This window comes from Eupeodes corollae, chromosome 1 (assembly GCF_945859685.1).
Source record: "Eupeodes corollae chromosome 1, idEupCoro1.1, whole genome shotgun sequence".
Lineage (NCBI taxonomy): Eukaryota > Metazoa > Arthropoda > Insecta > Diptera > Syrphidae > Eupeodes > Eupeodes corollae.
Window position 1 is genome coordinate 169919371 of NC_079147.1, and position 26927 is coordinate 169946297.

Genomic DNA, 26927 nt, shown 5'->3' on the forward strand with positions numbered 1-26927 from the left:
AGTAGAGTAGTATAGTTTTAATAATAACTATGAGATGTGAAACGCGGGTGCTAGTGTAATTATTTAAAAATGGCTGCTGGTCAGGATGCGTGTTATATTTCACTTCTTGGTTTAGCGGAGTACTTTCGCACCGCAAATCCGCCAAATGTTAAAAAATGCATTCAGTGTCTTCAAGCCTTATTCACTTTTCAGCCACCTTCTAAAGTAGAGGCTCGAACTCATTTGCAAATGGGTCAAATTCTTATGGCATACACCAAAAATATCGAATTAGCCCGAAGTCATTTAGAAAAGGCTTGGAAACTCTCGGAGAGCTTGATGAACTTCGATGATGTTAAATTTGATACAGCAAGTTTGCTGGCCAAATTATACCTACAAATGGAATTGGGATCATTAGCCAAAGGAATCCTACGTAAGGCTGTAGAGTTATCGCAGAACAATGTTTATTGGCATTGTAAGCTGCTACTACAGCTTTCTCAGATTCACGCCACTGACAAAGAATACAGTTTGGCATCGGAGCTGTTAGCGGTTGGCGCCGAATCCGCTGAGGAAGCAAATGCCACTTACTTAAAAGTTCTTTTTCTTCTTAGCCGGGCCATGATATTAATGATTGAACGGAAAACAAACGATGTTCTGACGTTATTAAATCAAGCAGGATCTATTATCGATAATAACATTGTTAATCCCCACCAAAAAGAATACCTGAAGGTATTTTTCTTAGTTTTACAGGTTTGTTATTATCTGGCGTTGGGTCAGGTGAAGACAGTGAAGCCGAGTTTAAAGCAATTACAGATGAGCATTCAAACCATCATGGCACCCAATTGGCCCTCCGATGATGCAATATTTGGTCAACATCCACTTGAAATGTTTGTTTGGATACCAAAAGAGCAGCTGTATGTATTGGTTTATCTAGTCACCGTCTCGCATTCTATGATGGCTGGATACATGGACAAAGCCCAGAAATATACTGAGAAGGCAAGTACTGTAAACATTTGATACAACATAGTAAGATGTCTCGCATTAAGTATAACATTAGTTAGAATTAGAATATTGGGAATAATGTAAAGTAAATCTATTAACATTTAAATATTGGTCGCCTTTGACAAGGTGAAAAGTCGGGGCTTAATTTAAAAACTGTTCTGTTTAGGCCTTTGGGGCAAAATTTTCTTTTAACTTACTTAATTCCTGCATCGGAATTATACAATACCTTAAATTCAATAAAATTCTATTAAAACGTATGAATAATTTAAAAATATAGTAAAACAGTAATATTTTCTCGCCAAAAAATTACAAATTAATATGTATATATGTACATATTTATGTATATTTATTATGTATTTGCTCATACTTATCAAAAAACATACCGTGTGTAAAAATTCGTGTAAAGGAAAGTTGGGCTCAAAAATTGTAAGAAGAACAATTGGTGATGATTAGGGTTTTGGACTTTTTTGCCAGAGGTCTTGAGTCAATCCCTGCCTGTGCAAACTAACATTTTTTTCACGGATACTGCGAAGAATTGAGTAATTGAAAAATCCTTCAAGAGTAATTTTTGTCATGAAAAGTGCTTTCTAAAATTAGCCCTTTTGGGTATCGGCTTAAAATTGCAGGTCCCCTCCATCCCTAACAACAGTACTCGCACACAGAAATGGTTGAGAGTTTTTTTTTTTATTACATTAGAGTAATACAAAATAAAGTTATCAAGAAAAAAAATATATATTCTTAAAAAAAATAAGATAAGAAAAAAAAATATAAAAATAAAGTGCAAATAGCAACTAGACTACTTTAAATAAAGTTATCAAATTATTGAATAATGGCTTAATTTAACGCAGAAACTTAATGCTTAACACTGAAACCTTCGTATTATGCTATTCAAAATATTCTTACAGCTATTGACATACACAAATATCGCCAAAAGTTTGTCCCACTAGCAATTGAGTTCTTTTTAGAAATGCCTTGATCATTTAGTATGTTTTGTATATTTCATTCTATTTCTCTTCTGATTCCATAAATCAGATGTTCTTTATGTTATTCCCATTGATCTTGTGGCTTTAATTTAAGACAGTTTCTGGTTAGTATAATAAATTTGAATTTATCAAATCAAACTTATACATATTTCCTTACCTATTACCTGTCTGCACTATATTATGTACATACAACTTAGGATCATAATTTTTCATAAAAGGAGTTTATTTGCCAGTTCTTGGCACTCTTGATGATTTCAGGGTAAGAGTACGTTCTCTAATTCCATTACCTAACCAGAAATGCCTTGATCATTAAATATGTTTTGTATATTTCATTCTATTTCTGTTCTGATTCCATAAATCAGATGTTCTTTATGTTATTCCCATTGATCTTGTCGGAAAAAGTAAATGGAGCTTGTATCACCGTTTGATTCCAAGTTATACGTTTTTTTTTTCTGAATTAGTATTGGTGCATCAGCAAAAGCCAAAGACATCTCATTCGGATCTCTATGGATCGCCGGAATATGATCAGAATTAGTATTGGTGGAGGTTGATAAAAGGTTGGTGTGGATTTAGATTGTGGAAACTCTAACTATAGTGATTTTTGGGAGAATGTCATTTATCTATGTATTTCAAAGGTAAAGATAGGGTTCGCAATAGTCTCTGCTCTTAGCTGTACTAAGGAAACTGCAGAGAAAGTTAAAGGTTTCCTCTTTCGTCTCTCTGACTTCAAACCGGATATAAAACGTATCTTGTTTTTTTTTTTTTTTTTTAATATTTAGCCAAAGATTTATCGCAACCCAATTAGTTTCAAGGCTAGTTATGTAGTTGGTATAGACAGTGGGCAGTGATTGCACCAAAAACTCTCTCTGTCTGGAAAAACAGTCATTTATTCATTACGTCATAGTTACTTCGACAAGTAAACGTAGCTCCAATTCACCATATGTCACTGTCCTACGAGCTTTGACTTAGATTTAAAGTTTTTGTATTGGTAAATATACCTACATATATATCTGTTAACCAGGAGGGTCATTCCGTAAAACGATAATCGTTTGACGATATCGTTTCGACGATAGTCTCACTTCACGTAAGACGATAATCGTCAAAGTGATATCGTCAAAACGATATCGTTTGCACGATAGCTAAGTAGGTATCGTCTGGTTTTAATTTTCATTGACAACTAAGCAAATTGAAGTCAAAAAAATTCGGTGTAGTTAAGTTTTGTTACAAAATCAAACTAAAAACTCTTAAAAATACAATGAATTCGGTTACGAAGAAAATTAAGAGATGAATGGGACATTCTATCTATTCAAGTATCGCTCTTGCACAAAGCACTTATCCAAATTAGTTTTGGAAACAAAAAATATTTTTGAAGCTAAGTTATGTTCCCTGTGGATAAAATGAATTCTTCACTTCCTTCCCTTGGACAAAGAACGAAATTGGGTTTATTACTGCAGCTGATTTACAAAAATATCAGAAATTTGATAAACATTTTGATATTATAGTTTTATCTTCGGCGTCAACAAATGAAAGCACAAGAGGTGACAATAACAATAAACATCACAAAATAGGGGGCATGTTTATTTACAATACATTTTTTGCAAATTTTCAAAATTTCTCATAGAGAAAAACCAAGTTTAATAACATTTTCAAGCTATTGAACAAGCATTATTTTTCGTTGAGTTCAATTTGACATTTCAGTCATAGTATAGTATACTCAACAACCTTATACTGAAAACGATTGAACGAGACGATAGTGATAAAGTTACGTGAAGCAAATTATTGACGATATCGTAAATGATAATCGTTTTGACGATTATCGTTTTGGAAATTACGGAATGACTACCCTGGATAGATAGGTCAGAGTTCTTTCCTATTAACCAGTTAATTTTTCTGTACTTCAAGTTTAGTTCTTCTCTTTTCTTTTTGATGTGTTCTTTCCATTTAAGCTTTGCATCCAAATTCATTCCAAGGTATTTGGCGGTATTGGAGTAAGGTACTTCTGTACTGTTGGAACATTGTTTATGTTTTTGTTTGTAAAGTTTATATGCGTCGATTTTGTTTCGTTTAATTTGATACGCCATTTGTGCGTCCAATCACTCACTTTATCGACTGTATTTTGGACACTTCCTTGTGGTACACCGGCTTCAATTTTCTTAAGTTCCGAGTAATTTTGGTCGTACCATACTCTAAAGAGTCGGTTCGTAACGTAGAATTTCAGTATTTCGTAGTACTGCCTGGGGAAGTCCCTATGCAGTTTGTACTCAAGTCCCAAGTGCCAAACCTTGTCAAAAGCTTGAGCAACATCTAAGAATACAGACGAGCATACTTGTTTTTCTTCAAGTGCCTTTTCCACAGCATCCGTAATTCGATGCACTTGGTCTATCGTGGAATGTTTATTTCTAAATCCAAACTGATAGCTCGGAATTAGTCTTCTTTCTTCAATTATTTTGCAAAGCCTTTTCAGTAGCAGTTTTTCAAAAACTTTTGCCATGATTGGTATAAGCGATATTTGTCTGTAAGATGTAACTTCTGTTGGTGGCTTACCTTGTTTAGGTATAACAATGACTTCTGCAATTTTCCAATGATGTGGCACATATCTTAGTTTAAGGCATGCGTTTATTATAAATTGGAGTTTCTTGAAGGCTATAAGAGGCATTTCTTTCAGAACCTGAGCAGTTATAAGATCGTACCCTGGTGATTTTTTGTTTGACAACTTATGTTGACACATGCTTCTTACTTCTTTGAGCGTGACAAAAGGTATTTCACATTCGTCGTTTCTGTCAACAAACTGTAAGGGATCTGTAGCTGTGCTTGCTGGGAATGGCTTGAAAACATTCGCGAGATGTTCAGCGAAGAGATCAGCCTTTTGTTTCGGGTTTCCGATCCATTTACCATCTTGAGATTTTATCGGCGGGTTTTGTGTCTGAGGTCTTTTTAGGCGCTTGCTGCTTTCCATAAGGAGTATTCTGTAGAAGCATCCGTCGTCAGACTTTTCAGGAATCTACTTAGTGAATCATTTTTAAACTCACAGATTCTTTTTTTTAATTCGTTGTTAAGACGGTTAAAAACTATCTTATCATCTGGGAATCTCGTGGATTGCCATTTTCTTCTAGCTCTTCTTTTTTCCAATATCAACTCCCTTATTTCGATAGGATATTTTATTTCTTTTTCTCGAAATAGATGGAGTACTTTCTTCTGCAGCCTGCTGCACATCAGCAATAAATTGTTCTACTTCATCATCAATTTGTTCAATTGTTTGCATAGGGGATCTTAGGTTTATAAAATTTTCAAGTTTGTCTCTGAATTCGTTCCAGTTTGTTCTGTTATTCACGAGCTTGGGATTACTTTTTTCTATTATTTCTGTTTCGCTCAGTGATAAAATTACTGGAGTATGATCTGATGATAAATCGTAATTACCTTCGACACTGATATGATTTCGTTTAATACCTTTAACTACGAAAAAGTCTATAAGGTCTGGTATTTTGTTAGTATCAGATGGCCAATATGTTGGCGAACCAGAAGAATAAAATTCGCAGTTGTATTTTCGATCCTTGCCTATGCCATCTAAAGTGGGTTCACGGGTACTGCCACTTGCGACAAATTCTCCAAGAGTAACTCTTGTCATGAAAAAGTGCTTTCTCAAACTAGCCGTTCGGATTCGGCATATAAACAGGCCGTAGTTCACAACGGACTGTTGCGCCACCCAATTTATATTTTTTTAAGTGAGTATCAATTTAAGGACATATTTCGCGTCTGCAGAAATTAAATGAAATGGAAAAACAGTTATTTCAATTTTTTTGTGTACATACATACACAATTTGTACATAAATAAATAATACTGTAGATCAATTCACTTTCTTATGTGTACGTAACAAAAAGACTGCCAAAGTATAAAAGTGTCAAATTTGTCATTGTTTCGACAAAATTGTCGTATTTAACTGTCACCTGTTAATACTTTATGCGATGAAAAGTTATAACATAAGTATGACAAATTTGTAGAATTGTCACCTGTCAGTGTTTATGAAATAGGGCCCTGGTGTAAAGAGTGTATTTACATTCCAGGTACATACTCAAATCGTAGTCCATTTTTGTTCCGGATCAGGTTGCCATTTTGAAGGGGTCGTTTCGCAAGAATTTATTCAAATTTTTCATAAAATATGTGTTTTTTCTTTGTGACTTGTAATTTTTGTTTCTTTGAACAAACTTCCGCGCTTACAAGTTTAGCAATTCCGGACATAAGCCAATATAAAGTGCAAGGCAACCACATCCAACCATCAATTAAAAGCCGCACTAATTGTATAAAACACAAAATATTAATATTAACAATTTTTGTTATTCACATACTTAGCTAATTATCCGAGCCTATTGCTCCATTGTTTCATAGAGTCTGTGTAATGTTATAGAACGCAGACAAGGAATTTTAAAAATCTGATCTTAAATTTCTTGTAACTGGCGCCTAATCGTTCAGTGGATTGTTAATCAAACTAAGTTTTAAGAATTTTCAGATAAGATCCAGAATATTCAAAATTTAATAAAAATTAAAGGGAAAGGTTATTCAAAAAAACTAATGTCATTGACAATCATATACAAATTTTTGCATACGTTTTAATGCTTTTCAAAAATTAAAAAAATGTTCTTACATTTTTGGGACATATTTAAACTAATTGATAAAAGATCTATAAATTTGTATAAATGATTATTAGTCAAACAGCGTTTTCAGAGTTTTCAATTTCGAAAGTTGTCTTAGTACATGCTATCCCGTTTGTTGTCCTTATTATTAAATTTCATGCCCGAGTTATTAAATTTTATGGTATAAATTTATGAAAATAGTTAATTTAATTCAATGAATTAAATTATTAGTATTTTGTTAACCTGGAAATTGTGTCTCTCATTTGAATTTTTTTTAATACACGTTTTTCCAATATTACGTTAGGATAAGTTGTGATACCACATGGATCTAAAGAACTGCCTTGACGATATCACGATATCACACAGCAGATATCACTTTTTTTTTGTCAAGAGAGGGCTTCTTTGATTGCTGAAATTTCTGCGTGGAACACGCTACAGTGTATTAGATCCGTATGTATAGAAGTGAATTGCTTCGTCTTCCAAAAATGATAAATTTTCTCAGGGATAGAGAATCGGAAGTTTTTAATGAATGGTGGAAGGGGGGATTATGTAGTCGACGTTACTGTTTAGAGATCTGAACGATTTCAGAATGGCAGAGTGGCCTTAAACCGAATGCCTGTATTAGTTGAAGACTTCTAGCGTTATAAGATGGAACAGAACAACAAGTGCAGCGTAGGGGTTTGAGCGGAATGTTCCACTCATACATAAGAAGACTGCTAAGTTTGTGACAGATTGTTGCAGTGTGCATAGAAAACGTTATATAATGACCGAGATGTATAACCAGTGAGTAATGTGTGTTTGTAGATCCCATTTTAATGTTTAATTTTAAAAGAATAGATATGTGTTCAATCTATAGATTTTAAATTGGAAATAAAACAAATACACAAGAGATAGTCTATAACTTCAGTGATAATATGAATTGTTGAGTAACGTGCAAGTATCTTCTTTTTTATAATTATTTAAAATCTTTTCTTCAACAGGCTCTCACTCAAATTGAGAAATTGAAATGCCAGGACGACAAACCGATACTTTCAGTCTTCAAAATTATTCTTTTGGAACACATTGTGATGTGCCGCATGGTGATGGGTAATCGTGAATTAGCTATCACTGAAATCGCAGCAGCCAGGGATGTTTGTCTTGCGACTTCAAATTCAAATCTTTTAAAACGCCATTCAGCTCAGTTACATTGCTTGCTTGGGCTATACTCAATGTCCACGAGCTTACTTGACTACGCCGAACGACAGTTTGTAGCGTGTGTAAATGAAACTGCGGAGAGAGATTTAAAGTTATTCGCAAACTTGAATTTAGCAATAATTTATCTCAGGACAAAACGAGATCAAGACTTGAAGCAAATTCTGGATTCAGTGTCCACTGAAAACACTCATTCATATAGTTCCCAAGCTCTTATGGGAGGATTCTACTATGTGCAAGGTCTTCATGCGTTTCACAAAAGCAGTTTCCATGAAGCTAAGTAAGTTAATTTTTGAATTTGTTTTTATTGTATACTAGTGAACTTACTCGTTATGTCATAACTGAAATATTATAAAATAAAATATATCATTTTCATACTAAAAAGGCGATGCAAACAAAAAATGCGACATTATTTGACGATAACAAAATTGGTCAGATGATATTCATCTTTTTATACCCATTGTTCTTTTCATATTGTTTTTGTTTGGTTTTTAAAACAAAACACTTTTAAAAAATGAAAAATAAGCTTTCGCTTAATTGTAGGCATTACGTACGGTTTTTTGTATACCTATACATTGCGTACAACAATTGGCCGATGTTTTGGATATACTAATGAATGTGATTACTACTTAACCAGGGGTGGATTAGTATACAGATTTTCACTGACGCGTAACACTAATGGAAATCTGTTATTGAAAAGATCAAATTAGAATCTATATAGAACATACACGTATAATAATAATTGTCCGAATTGTGTTTCAACAGTTTTGAATAAAGAAATGTATGATCATAGTGGATTTTGGCAATATTCGTGGTCTTAACAAGAATTTCTATGCCACATACATTAAAACTGTGACAAATATTCAGGTGAAGATTCCGATCGTTTAAAATATAATCTTAATGAGTATTACCAAGTTCCATTATTCTTTCCCCACCATGGATAAGTCGTAGACATATGCATATAGGTTGCATACCAACTTCAGCCACAATATGGCTTGTGCTCTAACATAAACTTTAACTTCATGTGGTTAAAATTCACGGTAAATAAGCACTTCATCCATTCATATTTTCTTTATCAAAGTCCAAATCTGGACAGAAATTCAACTTGTAACGAATTTGATGCTCTGCCCGGCTTCATCTAAAGAATAATTGCAAATTATCCTTGCATTGAAATCATCATTGCCTGTAAATGTCATATTCGACGAACCAAATTTTTGCATGACCGGAAAAAAATACTACAACACACCACGTTATCTTCGGTTACAACGCTCGTCCACAATGGCATGCCCTATGTAAGCTAGATTGATAAAGACAATTTGCTTTGTGTAAGCTTTTCCACCTTTTCTTAATTACATGCCTCTTTTTCAGCGTATAGTAAACAGGATTTGTCCAGCCTTACCTTACCTTACTTTAGTTAGCGCTACAGCGCATCGTGCTCCTGAGCCTCAAGTAATAGATCCCGCCAGCTTACTTGATCTCTAGCTTGTTGTATCCAGTTTCGAAAAACAAGCCGGTGGCGTGTGTCGGCTTCAAATTGATCACTCTACCGGAGATGAAGTCTGCTTCTGGTTCCCTCAGGCTTAGCGTTTAATACTCTACGGGCAGGAGCTTCGATGTTCATTTACTCTAAATGCCGTAGCCATTCTAATCGTTGAACTCGTTGACCTGTGGCAAGTCGCTGTACAGCTTGTATTAGGCCAGCGATTAGCAAGAGTAATTCTACGTTTGATTTCAGCGGTGATGTCATTTGCAGAGATAGATAAATTCATTTACCCCCTCGAAGTTTTACCTATCAATGGTCACGTTCTGACTGAGTCTACAAAGGGAATCGACTCTATTCGCTGACAGTAAAACTTCCATTTGTCCTCGTTAATCACAAGACCCATTTTGCTCGCTTCAGACTCGACACCGAAAAAGGCACCTTAATTGCTCGTTTGGTTCTTCCGATAAGGTCGAAGTAATCTGCATGCCCAAGTTATTGTGTGGATTTTTGAAAGGTGAAGCCATTGTTGACGTTGGTGTTTCGTGTCTCTCTCAAGAACAATATTGAAGCAGTTACATGACAGCTCATCGGTTTGTCGAAGTCCTCGATGAAAAGATGATGCGTATTAATGTTATGTTCTATGGTGTTCTGTAGAGTGACAATTTGGTCGATGGAAGATCTTCCAGGCCTGAAGCCACACTGATAATGACCAAACACTTTATCTGTGAATGGTACCAAGTGTTCACATAATACGCTAGACATGATCTTATAGGCGATGCCTCTGTAGTTGGCATAAAAAAAACGATCACCTTTCTTATGGATTGGACAGATAGTGCTTAAATTCCACTCATCGGGCATGTTTTCTTCCGACCAGATTTTGGTTATGAGTTGGTGCATGTTCCAGGTCGGGTAGGTGGAACTCCAGATCATCATTCAAATAGATTAGTCGGGGCTGGTCGTTCGCGGGATCGAGGGCTTCATACTTCCAAATTTTTAGCATCAACTGCTTCTCCACTATAGTATTTCCCTCCTGTCTTTGCTGGCTCTTGGTCGGCTAGTAAATCCCGATGTTTTTCTCTTGACTCGTCTATAAAACCTACTAAGCCATTCTTGGATTTCCTAGTCTTCACTCTTCATCTCTTCTTCTCCGTTTTGGCATATTCGGAGTCAAACCATGGGCTCCTTAGTTGAGGCTGTGAGAACCTTAACACTTCTTCCGCAGCATTCCTGATTACATGTTGGCAAAGCTGCCAGTAACTAGATATTTAGGTTAGGTTAAAGTGGATTACCGTGATGGAATAGTACACACTTTAGCCAGTTCAAAGGCCTATTGTGATACCACACGAATCTTGAGTCTTTCTCCTAAGCTCAATGAAACCAGTTTGATTCCCTTACGAAACGTGAGAGCCTTATTAGAAGCTTTTATAGAAAAATTCTCGTATGTAATTATTGCGTTTTTGAACTAGCGCAGGGCATGTAGAGAAAAGGTGAAGAACTGTTTCTTCCTCGTCCATACAGCTTCTGCAAAAGTCATTTATAAGACGAGCTTAAATGCGATCTGCTTAAAGATAGCAAGCAACTTGATCGTAGGCAAGTTGTACGAAGCGATCCGCTTATACATCGGCAAGCTGAACGTTGGACTTTGTTTATTTTGTAGTGGTTTATAGCTTTTTCTAAAGCAGTCCACCATACTGCCACACCTTACATTAAAATCGGTCTAATTACCGTAATGCGTGATACTGGGTTGTAAGCCTCATTTATCACCAATAGCTTTTTGGCAAGAAAAGGGAGCTACAGTAGCTTTTTTGACTTTTTCTTTTACATTGCGTTTCCAATTTAGTTTTTACCTAAAATAAGACCCAGGTACTTAGCCTCGTCTGAGAATTTTAAATGGTTTCCTTTTATATAGCGAGGTTTATTAAATGGAATTTGGTATTTCCTCGAAAATAATACTAATTCGGTTTTGTGTGGGTTAACACCCAGTCCACACCGATCAGCCCATAGTATTAGTCTATCTTACGCATTTTGTAAGAGTTCTTTTAAGGTGTTAAGATGCTTTCCTGAAACCGCTATAACAACCTTACCGCATAAGCAATCACTCTGAAAACCTCCGGATCTATACTAGTTAGGATTTCATTCACTGCTAGGTTTCAGAGGAGAGGGGATAGTAGTCCCTCTACCAACAAATTGTCTGCCAGAAGGGTTGCCCAGGTTGCGAACTCTACGTTTAGAGCTGTTAATGCAGAAGTGTCCACGTTGTTAAAAGCACATTCGATGTCAAGGAAAGCAACTTAGTGAACTCTCTATGCTGGAGGGAGTATTCGATGGTGCGTACTAAGGTTTGTAGACATGTTGAGTCGTAGACGGAAGTCTTGTATCAATAATTACCCTTAAATGGGCATCAAACAATCTTTCTAGAGCTTTAGGATTGCCTTGCGAGCATTTACCTGCTTTGGGCATAAAAACAAATTTAACTTCCCTCCATGCCGAGGGAATATGGCCTCAAGGATCGGTGCAATAATGTCTGATGCTTTTTGTATTTCGGCTGGTATTATTCCATCTCAGATCAGACCTTGTATTATTCTGACAGCTTGAAGTTTCTTTTATCGTGCCATAGAAGGATCGCCAGGAAGATCGCTTAGATTTAATTAGTGCCTTCTTAAAAATTCTTAGGAATTCTTTGTAAGAATCCCAGTGAGATGCTACTCTTGTTTTTTTGTCGCGGTTAAGGAGTTTCCTACATTCTCTTCTGAGCGATTCAAGCTCTGAGGCCACCATTGTGGTTTCCTCTTTCCTCTCATATGTATAAGTGGACAAGCAATTTCCAGCGATCTGTTCATAGCTACGTTTCACTAGTATGCGAGTTCTAGTTTCACCTTTATCTGTCACACACACTGTGTAGTACTCAGGAGTCCTGAGGCCTCGAACAACGGATCCCACAATCCATTTCTCTTAGATCAGGACAATGTCTTCCCCGTGTCTTGCCAGATGAAGAAGGAGTGAGGCCGAGGCCTTTATGGAGTGCTGGAGATTAATCTGTACTAACTACAGCATTTTGGCTACAATTAGGCAGATCAACCTCCACCACGGTTTTGTTTGAGTCTGAGGATGCACTGTTACGACTTTTTTTCGAGGGTGGAGTCGTGATTGGAGAGGGCAAGGGTGGATCGTCACCCTGTGTTAGGGACGACGACGTCCCAGGCCCACTAACCGCGAGTTCACCTTCGGTTGTTGTTGGAGGCCCGCTATCCGCGTTAACCTCATCTTTTTATAAATTCGAATTTTAATGGATTCGAAGCCATAGTTTATGGAGCCATTCGTCAAGGCTAGAGAAGTCAAGGATTCTTTATTGAGTACCACAACGGCACTCCTATAAAGACCCTTCAGTTCCTCTAGCTTGGCTATCTTCCAGTTATGCGTCGGAAGGGATGGGTTACAAACTTTGACCATCTCGATAATGTCCTCGATGCCAGCAGGATTGATTGGAATCCAAATGCGGGCTCTAGGTCTGCTAGGAATGTCTTCCTTAGCGACAACCTCGAGCTTCGCACCTGGCCAAATTTCATCTACCCCCTGACAGCGAGGTTGTATAAGTAACAAGACCTCTGTTCGCCACAAACCATGAGTTTGACATGGCCTTGATGCCAACCCCCATCGCTTATGGAAGGAAGTGGTCCTGGAAGCTCTCTCAAAATGCTTAAAAAGCCACCCGAGACCTTAACACTGACCAACTGCCAACGATCAGCCGATATTGTGCCGATCGGTACGGCCCCCTCAAGAGATCTTTTACGATTCACGCTCGGTCCCTCGCTAGATGTCTCCAGTTTTGCGCTCTAAGTTGGGTGAGGTCACCTTCCACTTGTGCGCGCCACCTGATCCGCGGTCTTCCTATACTGCGCTGTCCTGTGGGTGTGGATTCGAAGACTTTCCAGGCTGGAGCATTGGTTTCCATGCGCTCTACGTGACCCAGCCATCTTATTCGATGTACAGCCCGTACAGCTCGTCGTTCCATCTTCTCCTCCACTCCCCTTTAATCCATACGGGACCGTAGATCACACGAAGAACTTTTCTCTCGAACCGACCCAAGGTGCTTTCATCCGCTTTTGTCATAGTCCATGCTTCTGCACCGGACGGGGATGTTAAGGGTCATATATAGCAACACTTTGGTCTCTCGAGAGAGGACTTTACCACTCAATTGCTTTCTTAGTCCAAAGAAACAGCGGTAACAAGAGTTATTCTGCGGTAACAAGAGTCTCAGCGCTGGTGTTGTTTTCTGCGTTTACAGCGATGGTTACATTTTGACCAAGACGGTGTTGTTTGTCCTTTCTTGATGACAGCATGTACTTTGTTTTGCTCTCATTAACCGTTATACCCATTTTTGCTCCTCTGCCTCAATACTCACAAAGGCCCCATTGACATCACGGTGAGTTCTTCCGATTATGTCAATGTCATCAGCATATGCTAGTAATTGGACAGACTTTTGAAAAATAGTGCCTCTAGTGTTGACGTGTGAGCTCTGCACTATTCTTTCAAGCACGATGTTACAAAAAATCACATGACAGCGCATCACCTTGTCTAAGACCTTTTTTGACATTGAAAAGTTCTGTTAAGTTGTTTCCAACCTTTATGGAGCAGCGTGAATTCTCCATGGTCATCCTGCACTAACGGACTAGTTTGGCAGGGATGCCAAAACTAGACATGGCTCTATACAGCTCGTCCCTGTATATGCTGTCATATGCGCCCTTAAAATCGATGAAAAGATGGTGGGTGTTGATTTGGTATTCTTGGGTTTTTTCCAGGATCTGCCGTAATGTGAATATTTGATCAACTGTGGACTTTCCTGGTCTAAAAAAAACACTGATAAGGACCTATCAGGTTGTTGACGATGGGCTTTAGACGTTCACATATTACGGCAGAGAAGATTTTATAGGCGATGTTAAGTAGACTTATTCCTCTATAGTTGGTGCAGTTTAGAGGGTCTCCTTTTTTCAGGATCGGGCAAACAATACTGGGGTTCCATTCATCGGGCATGTTTTCTTCCGACCATATCTTACAGATAAGTTGGTGCATGCTCCTAACCAACTTATCTCCAGCTGCTTTAAAGAGCTCGGCATTCAAGCCATCTGCTCCAGCGGCTTTATTAGACTTCAGCTTAGATATGGCAATCTTTACTTCGTATAAGTCGGGAGGACGGGATTGTTGGCTTTCGTCGTCTATGTTGAATGGATCATCCTCGTCGTCGCCGTTAAACAGTCTGCAGAAGTGAGCCTTCCATATCCTCAGCATTGACTGCGGTTCCACTATGATGTTTCCACTTTCGTCTTTGCAGCCTTCGGTTTTAGGTTTATGTACATGCTCATGAGCAGCTCTCGTGCCTGTTGTTTGGTTGCATTTGCCTCGCGACATTCCTCATCAAACCAGAGATTCCTTGTTGGTGGCTGTTTGAAACCCAGCACATCAGAGGCGGCTTCTCTGATTGCATCTTGGCAATGTTGCCACTGGTGTCGATACATTGTGTTGGCGGCAGAGAACTTCGAGAGAGGTAACTTGTAACTCGGTCGGAAAAGGATTTGGCGATCTCTGGCGATTGTAGCCGTTCGACGTTGTACCTTCTCCCAGCACCTCCCTGTTTTGCCTTGGGTCTGGAAATCCGAAGTGCTACCTTGGCTACAACGAGTTAGTGGTCCTAGTCGATGTTAGCTCCTCGGAAAGTTCGTACATCCATGATGCTGGAAGCGTGTCTGGCGTCGATCGCAATATGGTCAATCTGGTGGACGGTAGATTGATCTGGAGAAGTCCAAGTTCCTTTGTAGATGTTGAGATGTGGAAAAAGCGTACTGGCTACCATGACTTTTCGCCACGCAGCAGAATCTATAAGCCTGAATCCGTCGTTGGAAGTGTTGTCGTGCAGGCTGTTCTTCCCGATTATTCCACCAAAGATGTCTTCCCTTCCTAGCTTGGCATTAAAATCGCCCAGGACTATTTTAATATCGTAGCTAGAACACTGCTCATATGTTTTGTGTAAGAGCTCAAACAACATATCTTTGGTGTTGTCGTCTTTCTCTTCTGTAGGGGCGTGCGCGCATATCAGGCTAATGTTGCCGAATTTAGGTCCGTCTGCACAGAGATTCGCATGTACAGATTAATCCGGAGGTCTCCAGGTATCCGGATACTCGGTTAGAGACTGGGCTATTTTTGAATTGGGCCCCAGCCAGGCTAATCATCGGCACGGGTCGTTTAACACCTTAGATCCAGCAATGGTTGGTGAGGAAGAGATAGGGTGAGGAGTCAGTTTATGTTAAATCATCGTTCTGATATGTAAGGAAAAGATTGGGATTTGGTAACAGCAATTCAGCTAGGTTACCTAGAGTGAGAAGGAGCATAGGAGATAGGAGCGCTGTCTAGCTTTTTCGCCATTACACCGTGGGAGGTGGGATGGGAGTTGATGACATAAACGTAGGCTGGTATGCCTTGTTTATGTGGAAATGGGTGATGATTCTGGGAAGGCAGAGGGATAAGAACTTCCATTAGTTTAAGGACTCATGTGGAGAAAATTGTCGAGAATCAATGACCTTACTCAGCTTCTGCAATTCGACAAGCCATCTTAGGAAGATGGTTATGTTGTGACTGGAGTGATGGCGTACGACAAATGTAGTAATCTTTAATGGCCCATAGTGATAACAATGAATCTTGAGGCTTTCTTCTAAGCTCAATAAAACCAGTTTTAGTCTTTTACGAAAGATGAGAGTCTGACTATATTAATATGATTGAGATCTCTTAGATCGTTATAGAAAAATTGTTTTAGGTGATTCTTGAGTTTTTGCCGGCATTCGTAGTTTTCGGTGTGGTGGCCGTGTAGAACCTAGCATTCTAATGGCTGGAAACCAATGTTCCCATTGGTTTCCAATGCATTATGAAGGCAGCATAGGACTACTTAGGGGTTGTTAGAGACTCGATCGGAAAAGGACATGGCAGAGCAGTCTCTTGTATGTATGTATGTATGTGTGTTTATTTAGCTTTTCAACTATTTGATTACAAATGATATAAATTTACATTAATTTTATATTATATGGAGTGGAATAAGAGAGCTTAACATCAAAGAAATAAATAATTTAACAATTTTTTAAATAAACTTAATAATATAATTATGTATATGAATGTTTATAATTTACATTTATAATGATACATTGCGCTGAGTTTTTATATGCGCTATAATTTTTCGTTTGAAAACTTTTACATTTAATTCAGTCTTTAATACACTTGGTAAATCATTGAAAGCTTGAAGTCCTTTGTAAAAAATACTGTTCTGACTCTTGCGAATGTAGCCGCCTAACGTCAAATCTTTTCACAGTACTTCATTGCTTTGGATTGGTCGGGATATCCGTAACCGTACCTTGGCTCGGAATTTTTGGACATCTAGAAGAATCGTTCGTCGATCGCAATGTGGTCAATTTTGTTGACAGTTAATTTGTGAGTTGCTGCTGTCGTGCAGCCTGTATCTCCCGATTGTTCCACCAAAAATGTCTCCTCTTCCTAGCTTGACGTTACAATCTTCTTGTAAGACAATTTTAATGTCATAAAAAGGGCACTTCTCATATGTCTTGTCCAAAAGCTCGAAGTATGCTTCTTTGGTGTATTCATCTTTCTCTTCTGAAGCATGCGCTTATTCCTAACCCAAACTAACATTCAACGTACAGATCAGAAGTTCATATTCCTAATTAAGTTTGCTTGGTTCGTCATCAGTAAATCGGTCCGTATCCAAAGCTTATTGGTGCTTTTTAACTAGGATATTTGTACGTGGTCAGAAACTCACCTAGACAACACAACCCCCAACCTGGAGGGTCAGATCCTTACTATTACCCAAATGACGCAAGCTGGACAAACCGCTGGGCCTGGCCTACGAATATGTCGTAGAAGCCCTATAGGTGTTCACTAGCTGCTAGTAAATAGAACTGGAGACGCTAACTTTCTACTGGGGTTAGAAGAAAGTCTTTAGTTGAGGTACTAGGTACTAGATGTTCACCTTGGGGAAGTGAGACTAGAAGTGGATAGGCATCTGAACATCTACGAACTCAAGTTGCATAATATTATTATTATTATTATTTATTAACAAGATAATTATAAAATAATTACAATGGTAATATTGTTTAGTGAGCACAAGCTGCAGGGACTAACGGCTCTAATGTTTAGATACAATTTATATAGAAATATTTGATGCTTTTATAAATTCATTAATTATTAATATATTTTCTATGGATGGAGCCTTTAAAATTGATATAATAGATTTATTTTTAAGAATATCGTTTATGATGGAACTAGGTAGTGAACATTGTCCTAAGCCCAAAATGTGTTTTATATCGATGACTGCGTTGCATGTAGTGCAAATCGGAGGGTTTTCTTTACGGAGCAGATGTTGGTGGGTGGAGGATGTGTGACCTAAACGAAGTCTTATGAAATTTGTGTTCTCGATTTTTGTTGTAGATGTTGGGTAATTTGGCTTGTCTCGTTTTGGGTTAATGGTGACGTAGTGGTGAATATATGTTTTCCATTCCTCTTGATTCATTTTTGCATTGCCAATTTGAATAGCGTTAGCTAGGTCTTTTTTAGTGAATGTTTCAAAGAGGTAGAGTGGTGTTTTGTGAGCCGCAGTAGCAGCTTCGTCGGCATATTCGTTCCCTTGAATTCCTGTGTGACCAGGGGTCCACATTATTTTAAGTTTTTTTGGTGAAAGAATGAGAATGTCTCTAATTTTGTTTATAACGGAAACATTGTATTTATCATTACGGATAGCGTTTATAACAGATATACTATCGGTTGTTATAATGTATTTACCCTTTCTTTTTAGAGAAGTTTTGGCCGCTTCCAATATAGCATGAGCCTCTGCCGTGAAAATAGAAGCTTGTTCGCATAGTAGACCCGTGCTAATGAGCAATCCATTCTCTTCGACAACCGCGAATGACACGCTTTCGCTTATTTTTGACCCGTCGGTGAAAATAAAAGACCATCCTTTTGATTTCAGTTCGTTAGAGATGTCATTGTAGATAGCACGGTAGTATCTGTTGTCAGTAATGCCTTTTCGATTGAAGTTAAGGTCTAGAATAAAAGAAGACTCTTTGATTGTCCAAGGTGGATGCAAGGCCTTATATTTGGAGTAATGTCTCAATGGAAGGTTCAAATCAGTTGCAACTTCAACAACTGTTTCTATTGCGGATGCTATTCTTTTAGGAATATGCCGGCGAATTGCTGACTTAAAACAGTTTTCAGCTATAGATCCGGATGAGAACGAAAGTTTGGCAAAGCAGTTTCCTCTTGTTTTTATAATTTGTTCTTCGATTGAGGGCAGTCCTGCTTCTGCTAATATGTTTTTAATTGGGGTGGTGGGAAAAGCGTTGATACTCCTTCTCGCTGCATGATGATACATCGGTTTGATGATTTTTAGTGCGGACTTAGGACAACTTCCGTATATACAAAGACCATAATCAATTTTACTAAGTAAAAGGGCTCGGACAACGTTACATAATGTGTTAATATGTGCACTACTTTTCTTACATGCTAAATAACTTATAATGTTTCCTCTGTCAGCCAGGCTCTTTTTAAGATTAATTATGTGATCATTCCATTTATATTTTTTATTAAAAGTAAGACCTAGAATGTTTAGTTTATCAACCGAGTTAATTGTAATATTATCTATATATAGTGTTAGTGTTTGAGAACAAGTTAGTTTTCGGCAAATATGCAATATTTTACATTTTTCTAGTGAGAGTTTAGCACCAGATGTATTCGACCAAACAAGAATTTCATTTATCAGGTTAGTGAACATTTCTTTAGTTTTGACTAAATCGTTGCATTTACTCAAGACATAGAGGTCATCTGCATAGATGCAATGGTCTAGAAGTTTATGTCTATCTACAATTATTGATAATTCTTGAAAGGCAATAAGAAACAGGACCACTGATAGCGGGGAGCCTTGAGGAATGCCGTTGTGAAGCTTATATGTTGAAGAGTAGGAGTTGTTAGTTTTTACACAGAATCTTCGGCTAGTTAAAAATGATTTTACGTATTGTATTATTTTAGGACCTACCCTCCAAGAGTGTAGCTTGTTCAGAACAAGATGTATCCCAATTTTATCAAACGCTTTCTCAAAGTCAATTGACAGGATTGAAACACGATTCCGGGATGATAGAGCATTTGTTGTGTAGTTATCAATATGTAAAAGTGCATCGATGCAACCCTTTTCTGGTTTGAAACCAACTTGATTGGGGCTAATTAGATTTTTTCTTTGTGTAAACCATTGAAGACGCCTCGCGATTATTTTTTCCATGATTTTAGAAATACATGGGATAAGAGAAATTGGGAGGTAGCCGCTAATGGTGGATATGTCTTTTTTAGGTTTTTGAATCGGAATAACACAAGCAATTTTCCAACTCAGAGGTATAACTCCAGTTGAAAAAATATTGTTATATAAGTTCAGTAGCCTACATTTTATTTCAAGGGGAAGGTTTTTTAGCATCGGGTAAGATACCCTATCCCGACTTGGGGTTTTACCTTTGAGTTTAGTAAGGCAGCTTTCAAGTTCTTTGAGTTCAATAGGGTTTTCGATATATAGAGCCGAGGTGTCAGTTGTGTGTATTTGCATGTTTTTATTGATGCAAACGTTTTTTTCTATACAATAACTGACCGGAAAATTAATATCACTCGAGTCTTCAGACCAAATATTAGCAAAGTAATTACAAATTTTAGAAGGATTAGAGATGGGGCCTTGAGGTGACACTATACATCTTATTATTTTCGAAGGAAAATTTCCTGTTAAACATCGGATGTTGCTCCATATTTTTGCGGTGGTTGAGTTTCTATTTATTGATAAAGTAATTTCATTTAAATTTTTGGCTTTGCTGATTTTAACTTGACGTCGAAAGGCGGCATTTGCTTTTTTATAACTAATTAAATTTAATTGATTATGGTTTTTTTTAAACTTTTTCCAAGCATTTACTTTAACTAATCTAAGGTTAGCTATTTCCGGAGTCCACCACGGTACAACTCTTTTATTTATTTTAGGATTAGATTGTGGTATTGATAAGTTAGCAGAATATCGAATTGCTTTAACCAGTAAGGCGGCTTCTTTGTTTAAGTCTGAATATACGGGTTTATTTGCCATGTATTTATTTATGTTAAAGCCAAAACTAGGCCAGTTTGCTCGATCTGTTATAAATTTGGGGGAGTTAATAACTTGTGTATTGAATATACCTAAATCAAAAGTTGTAATTAGTGGAAAGTGGTCACTATTGTGAAGGTCGTCTAAAGTGTGGGAAGTTGCTATTGGTAGTAAAGAGCCAGAGCAGCAGCTAATATCGATATGTGTCAAAGTGTTGTGGGTTGATAAATGCGTGGGCGAACCATCATTTAAAACTGAGAGGTTGGAGCTTAGAATGAAATCTTCTATAATAGAGCCTCTAGCGTTAGTTTTGGGCGATCCCCATAGTACACTCCAAGCATTTACATCTCCTGTTAGTAAAACAGGGGTGTTTATATGACACAGAATATCTATTAGGTCATTTTTGTTAAAATTTTGATGAGGTAAAATGTAAATAGAAACAATCGTTAATTTAATGCCAGATTGTATTTCTATAGCAAGGACTAGTAAGTTAGAGTTAATTGCTATCTGTTTGTGGGGAATGTTATTTTTTATTAAAACAGCAATACCCTGTTTATTCGTAAAGTTTGTTGGAAAATTATGAAAGTATCCTATATACGATTTTGGGACAACATGAGTAGATTGAAAAGAGCAGTGCGTTTCTTGCAAGGACATAAAACAAGGTGAATGTTCCTTTATAAGAAGATTAAGCTCATCGTAGTTATTTGAGTAACCTTTCATGTTCCATTGAAGAACTTTCAGTAAATTTTGGATTTGAAGTGTGCGGTTTACTTTTATTTTCGGTTGTGATGTTATAGAGGAAGATGATTGTGTGTTGGTGTTAATAATTCGATCCCGCTGTCCGGTAGTCAAGGCGCTTGGGCCATTCCCATGGTCCAAGCGTCTTGACAAACGGTCAGCGGGGGTCGCATTTGCGGGAAGTTTATTATAAATCGGATTCTTTTTCATCATCATTTACAGATGGGGGTATAAAATATTTTTTTTGTTCTAGGAGAGAGTGAGTAATAGAGGATATGGGAGATGCCACTACGTCAGTAGAGACGTCCATAGTTTCAAGCTCGTTGTGTTTTGATTGAGTGGAAGAAATTGAAGAAGATGATTGAGTTGTTTCGGTTTTGTTTTGTTGTTTTTGGGAACTAGTTTGAGTTAAATGTGTTTGAACTGTTTTTTGTTGAGAAGTGTTAGTGTGCTGAGTAAAAGCGGTTTGATTATCTAATGTTTTTGATAGATTAGAAAGAGAAAAATAAGTTGATGCATTTGATAAGTTTGAGAGAGAAGAGGAAGCTGATGTGTTGGAGAAATTATATTTTGGTTTTTGAGTTTTATCATTTAGGCTAGGCTTTGCTGTTTTATTTGTATTTGTATTTGATTTTTCACGTGAAGAGGCATTATCGGAAGAACTGTTATTACCTACCTTTGCTATTTCAGTATAAGTATTTGCGTTTGTATGAGTTGTATTTGTATTAGTAATTTTATATAGGCGTTGGGCTTCTGACATGCTACATTTATTTCTAGTTTTTATCGTCAAAATGTCTTTGTTTTTTATATATTTGGGGCATTTAACGGATGAGGATGGATGGGGATCGGCAGTTGGGGGGCAGTTTGCGCACATCACACGTGTACAACTTTCGGGGGCGTTTTCATGAGGTGGGAGATTGCAAATTGCACAGACTTCATCTTTGGAGCACCTTTTGGTGGTATGACCTAGAATTTGGCACTTGCGACAGCGCATTGGGTTAGGGATGTACTCTTTAACCTTTTCTTTATAGAAACCAATTTCCACCGTGGTCGGTGGTTGGTAGAGGTCAAATGTGAACAACATAAGTCCAGTGGGAATCTGTTTCCCGTCGATTTTTCTGGTGAATTTGTACACATCCGTGACCCCCTGGGAGGACATTTCAGAAATGATTTCAGATTCGGGAACATTAGTAAGGAATGGTGCAAATACGATACCCTTACACGAGTTAAGATTATCATGGTATTTCACTTTAACCGGATACTGGTTGGCTAAATTAGAGATTGCTATAAATTTTTCCGCTATTCTTTTATTCTTTGCAAGAATAAGAATGTTACCATCGCGGAGCTGGTTAATGCTGTCGTATTCTTTGCTAATCGCGTCTATAGCTTTCTTCAACACAAAAACACTTACACTTGAAAGAGGTTTTTTATCATCTATTGATGAAATTAGTATAAATTTCGGATTTTTGCTATTTGATTGAGGGTGTTCGGGAAATTCTTCTTGGGACATTATTTGTTTTGTTCGTTTAGGTGGAGGAGAGTGCACGGGTGGAGAGCTAAGGGGTTTATCCGGAGATAACCCCTTATATCTGTTCCCATACATTTTAGCCCGTTGGGAGAGGGCTGTATAAGCAATTAAATAGGGTTATATATGGAAAGAAAGATAACAGTTTTGGTGAGAAAGGGAGAAAAAAAAATTACTGAAAAGCAAACCGGTTTATAAAGAGAGGGAGATGATAATGCACTAGAAAGTGAAAGATCGGATTATAAGAAACGATGTCTACGCAACGAAAGATAGACGGAGACTGAAGTTGCATAATAAAAAAGGGGTTCCTGGTTCATGTTGGCCAACTAGGCCTCTTCCTTAAATCCAATTTAAGATCTCCTTGGCCTTAATTTTGCCAAAAAATGCACCAGATATAAAAGAATCCATTTCCAGCATACATATGTACATTAGGGTGACCGCAACTCCCGAAGAAATTTTTTTTGTCGAATTCGTTACGGGGGAACCCCATAAAATGATCAGCCTTTGCAGATTTTTAGCTAGCCAAAATTTCAGCTCGATTCGATAACGCTAAATGCTGCCGACACGTGCTCAAAGTTTCAAAAAACTCTTTTTTCTCTGTTTTGCGAAGTAAACTAGCCCTAGCTCCCAAACAACTGTCCCTATTCTCATTATTTATACAGGGTGTCCCGTAAGTAATGGATAACCCTGAAATGCCGCATAGTAGACTTAATGACCGTCCTGAAAACTGATAAAAAAAGTTCTATCCCAACCACAAGAAAATCGTGTGGAGGCAACTGCACTTTTTTGACATTTTTATCAATAATGTATTCGGCCCTAGAAGTTGAAAACTTTTGGTTTTGTTATTAGGACACCATCGTAGAAACCGCAAAGTCCAACAGTTATAATAATTTTCTTCTACTTATGTGTTGGCACAAGTAATGTAAAATATTCCTGAAAAAAATGATGGAACTTATTCACTTGTAGCCGTGGTATTCAAAAATGTAAAGTAAGAAAAAAAATAAAGCACAGAACAAAAAAATGCATATAAATTTTCTTGTGGTTGGGATAGAACTTTTTTATCAGTTTTCAGAACGGTCATAAAGTCTACTATGAGGCATTTCAGGGTTATCCATTACTTACGGGACACCCTGTATAAATAATAAGAATAGGGACAGTTGTTTGGGATCTAGGGCTAGTTTACTTCGCAAAACAGAGAAAAAAGAGTTTTTTGAAACTTTCAGCACGTGTCGGCAGCATTTAGCGTTATCGAATCGAGCTGAAATTTTGGCTAGCTAAAAATCTGCAAAGACTGATCATTTTATGGGGTTCCCCCGACCCAATTTCGAAAATCGATTTATTGCGGTCACTCTAATAGGGTGACCGCAACTCCCGAAGAAATTTTTTTTGTCGAATTCGTTACGGGGGAACCCCATAAAATGATCAGCCTTTGCAGATTTTTAGCTAGCCAAAATTTCAGCTCGATTCGATAACGCTAAATGCTGCCGACACGTGCTCAAAGTTTCAAAAAACTCTTTTTTCTCTGTTTTGCGAAGTAAACTAGCCCTAGCTCCCAAACAACTGTCCCTATTCTCATTATTTATACAGGGTATCCCGTAAGTAATGGATAACCCTGAAATGCCGCATAGTAGACTTAATGACCGTCCTGAAAACTGATAAAAAAAGTTCTATCCCAACCTGGTCCTGGTCTGAAGCCACACTGATGAGGACCTATCAGGTTGTTGACGAACGGCTTCAGACGTTCACATAATACGGCAGAAAGGATCTTATGCAATGTCAAGGAGACTGATTCCATCTAAGGAGCCGGTGTTCCTCTCTCCTCTTCTGCCCGTAGAGCTCGCGAGCAGCTCTGGTCCTTCTGTGCAGCTCCGTTTTGTAGCAGATAGGACTCCCAACAAAATTGAGTGCGTGTTTATTTACAATAGCGACTTGATTTAATTTTATATTATATATTATAATACAAAACTGATACCATGGTGATACAAATTTAACTAACCGTTTTTTTATAAATACAAATATAACTGTCGAAATCGAATATTTTATGAACATAAAATGATATGACATATCCCTAAAATAATTGTATGCAACGAAAAATTACCTTATTGAAAAAACACGAAAACCTACAAAAACAACAACAATTAATTATAAATTGTTTTCTACTTAAATATTGAAAGATGAAAGTAAATATTGACTTTAAATTATTTTATCGTACAAAAAATATTGTTATGAATATTTTGTAAGCAGTGTGGGTCGCATCCCAGCCTATATTTATTATTATTATTTTAGTTATAATTATTAACTTTCAATATTAAATTATTTTTATAACAATTGGTTATTTGTTTTTTTTTTAAATTTAATTTATTTAATACAAAATACTGTTGATAACATTTCTCAAAACTTTTAGAAAAAATTAACCTACAGTAAATATGTACCTATAGTATTTTTAACCATGCTTGCAATAATATGCTAAACACGAATAACCCATCATGTAAATGTAGTTATACATATACGTATGTACGTACATACATATTTGTATGTTGTTAAAGGTACAAGTTTAAAAAGAAGCTAATCAGTTGGATAGGTACAAATTTGAAAACACTAGCTAATTAGTGCTTCAAACCTACTTTACCTACCTACCTAAATATGTATGTACATAACTGCTTTAAAACTGAATTTCCCTACCTATGTACATATGTACATATATGTATATACACCTAACCTACTGCTTCTTTTCAAAAAATGGAAAAACAAAAATCTATTGCCTATATTTAAATATGTACATCGACACAACTATGTACATATGTAGAATTTTCAACATTTGACAACATTATAGGTATCGAGAAAATAAATTTGAATTATTTTTTATTTCATAAATTTGAAATGATATCAAACAAAACCTACATAGTTCAATACATATGAATATCTTCATGACAAAAACCGTAAACAAATATATTATTACTTACTCCCTTGATTTCTTACGAGAGTGAAAACAATACAACCAACTCCTTTCCTCAACTTGGTTTTTGATTTAACTTCTGTAGTCTCCACAAAAAATGTTCAGTACTCCGAGCCACGCCTGTAAACCATCAATGAAATAAAAATTCATGTTCCATAAGAGTACTATAGTTTTTATATACAAAGATTTTTCGGTGAATTTCAATCAGGAATTTTTTTTAATGACAAAAATTTCTAAATATCGCCTGTCAAAAAAATTCCAATTTTTGTTTTTAATGGTGAAATGATAGCTATATCTGGCGCGTTAATAACATTTATTCGGATTTCAGCGACTGCTCGTAACAAAACGAACCTAATCGTTCAATCCATTAATATCACCATATTTTTACCTGCGGCTCATAGAAAGTATTGCTTTCGTAAAAAATTACGAATTCGAGACTATAATTAAACATTGTATTACGATAGTGGAAAAGTCGCCCCGATTCGAATTTTCCAAAACAAAAATTTAATAAATTAAGGTTCTTTTGAGAAACGAAGTGTCATTTAAGTTTTGAAGACACTCATTTTGTAGACACGTTTTTTATGTTTTAAAATTAAAGTACTCTTTGAAAAGATAGGCTTTGGATACAGGAGAAAGTTTGTGGCACCCAGTTGCGCATTTTATTTTAAACGTATCATACCATACCATCTTGTATTCATATATTATGCGAATAAGTTAGAATGCTGTCTAATCTCACTAATCCGAATTTCTACTTTTAGGCGCTTTCTTCGTGAAACTCTTAAAATGGCAAATGCTGAGGATCTAAATCGCCTTACATCGTGTTCACTGGTGCTTCTCAGTCATGTCTTCTTAAGTATTGGAAATTCTAAAGAAAGTATGAACATGGTAACTCCAGCAATGCAATTAGCTTCAAAAATTCCCGATATTCATGTCCAGTTATGGGGAAGCGCTATACTAAAAGACCTTCATCGAATGTCTAAAGATATGCAGCACGAAAAAGAAGCTTATGCGAATCATGTCAAGTACTCAGAGAATCTGATTGCCGATCAAAGGAAAAGCGTTACAATGCCGCAACATGCTCTTATCAATTGGTTTAGTGGGGAACCTATTGTTACATCAGAATCTAATACGATAAGCTCAGGAATTGTAGGACAAATGATGATTGTTCCTCAACATGCCACAACTCCAAATCAAACATACGAGCAGTTCTAGGCAGCTTACCTGGATTGCAAATACTTTATATAATTGTAATGTATCTGTAATAAAAAAAAGAACTAAAACATCTCGGTTTA

At 37.0% G+C, this 26927-nt stretch overlaps 1 protein-coding gene across 1 annotated transcript; it reads left to right on the forward strand.

Moving 5' to 3' along the window:
- Nucleotides 1-26919, forward strand: LOC129954099 (MAU2 chromatid cohesion factor homolog). Its single transcript, XM_056067769.1, has 3 exons — nt 1-972; nt 7571-8061; nt 26394-26919. The coding sequence occupies exons 1-3, from the start codon at nt 70-72 to the stop codon at nt 26845-26847; spliced, it is 1848 nt and encodes a 615-aa protein (XP_055923744.1). The 5' UTR covers nt 1-69; the 3' UTR covers nt 26848-26919.
- The last annotated feature ends 8 nt before the right edge of the window (nt 26920-26927 follow it).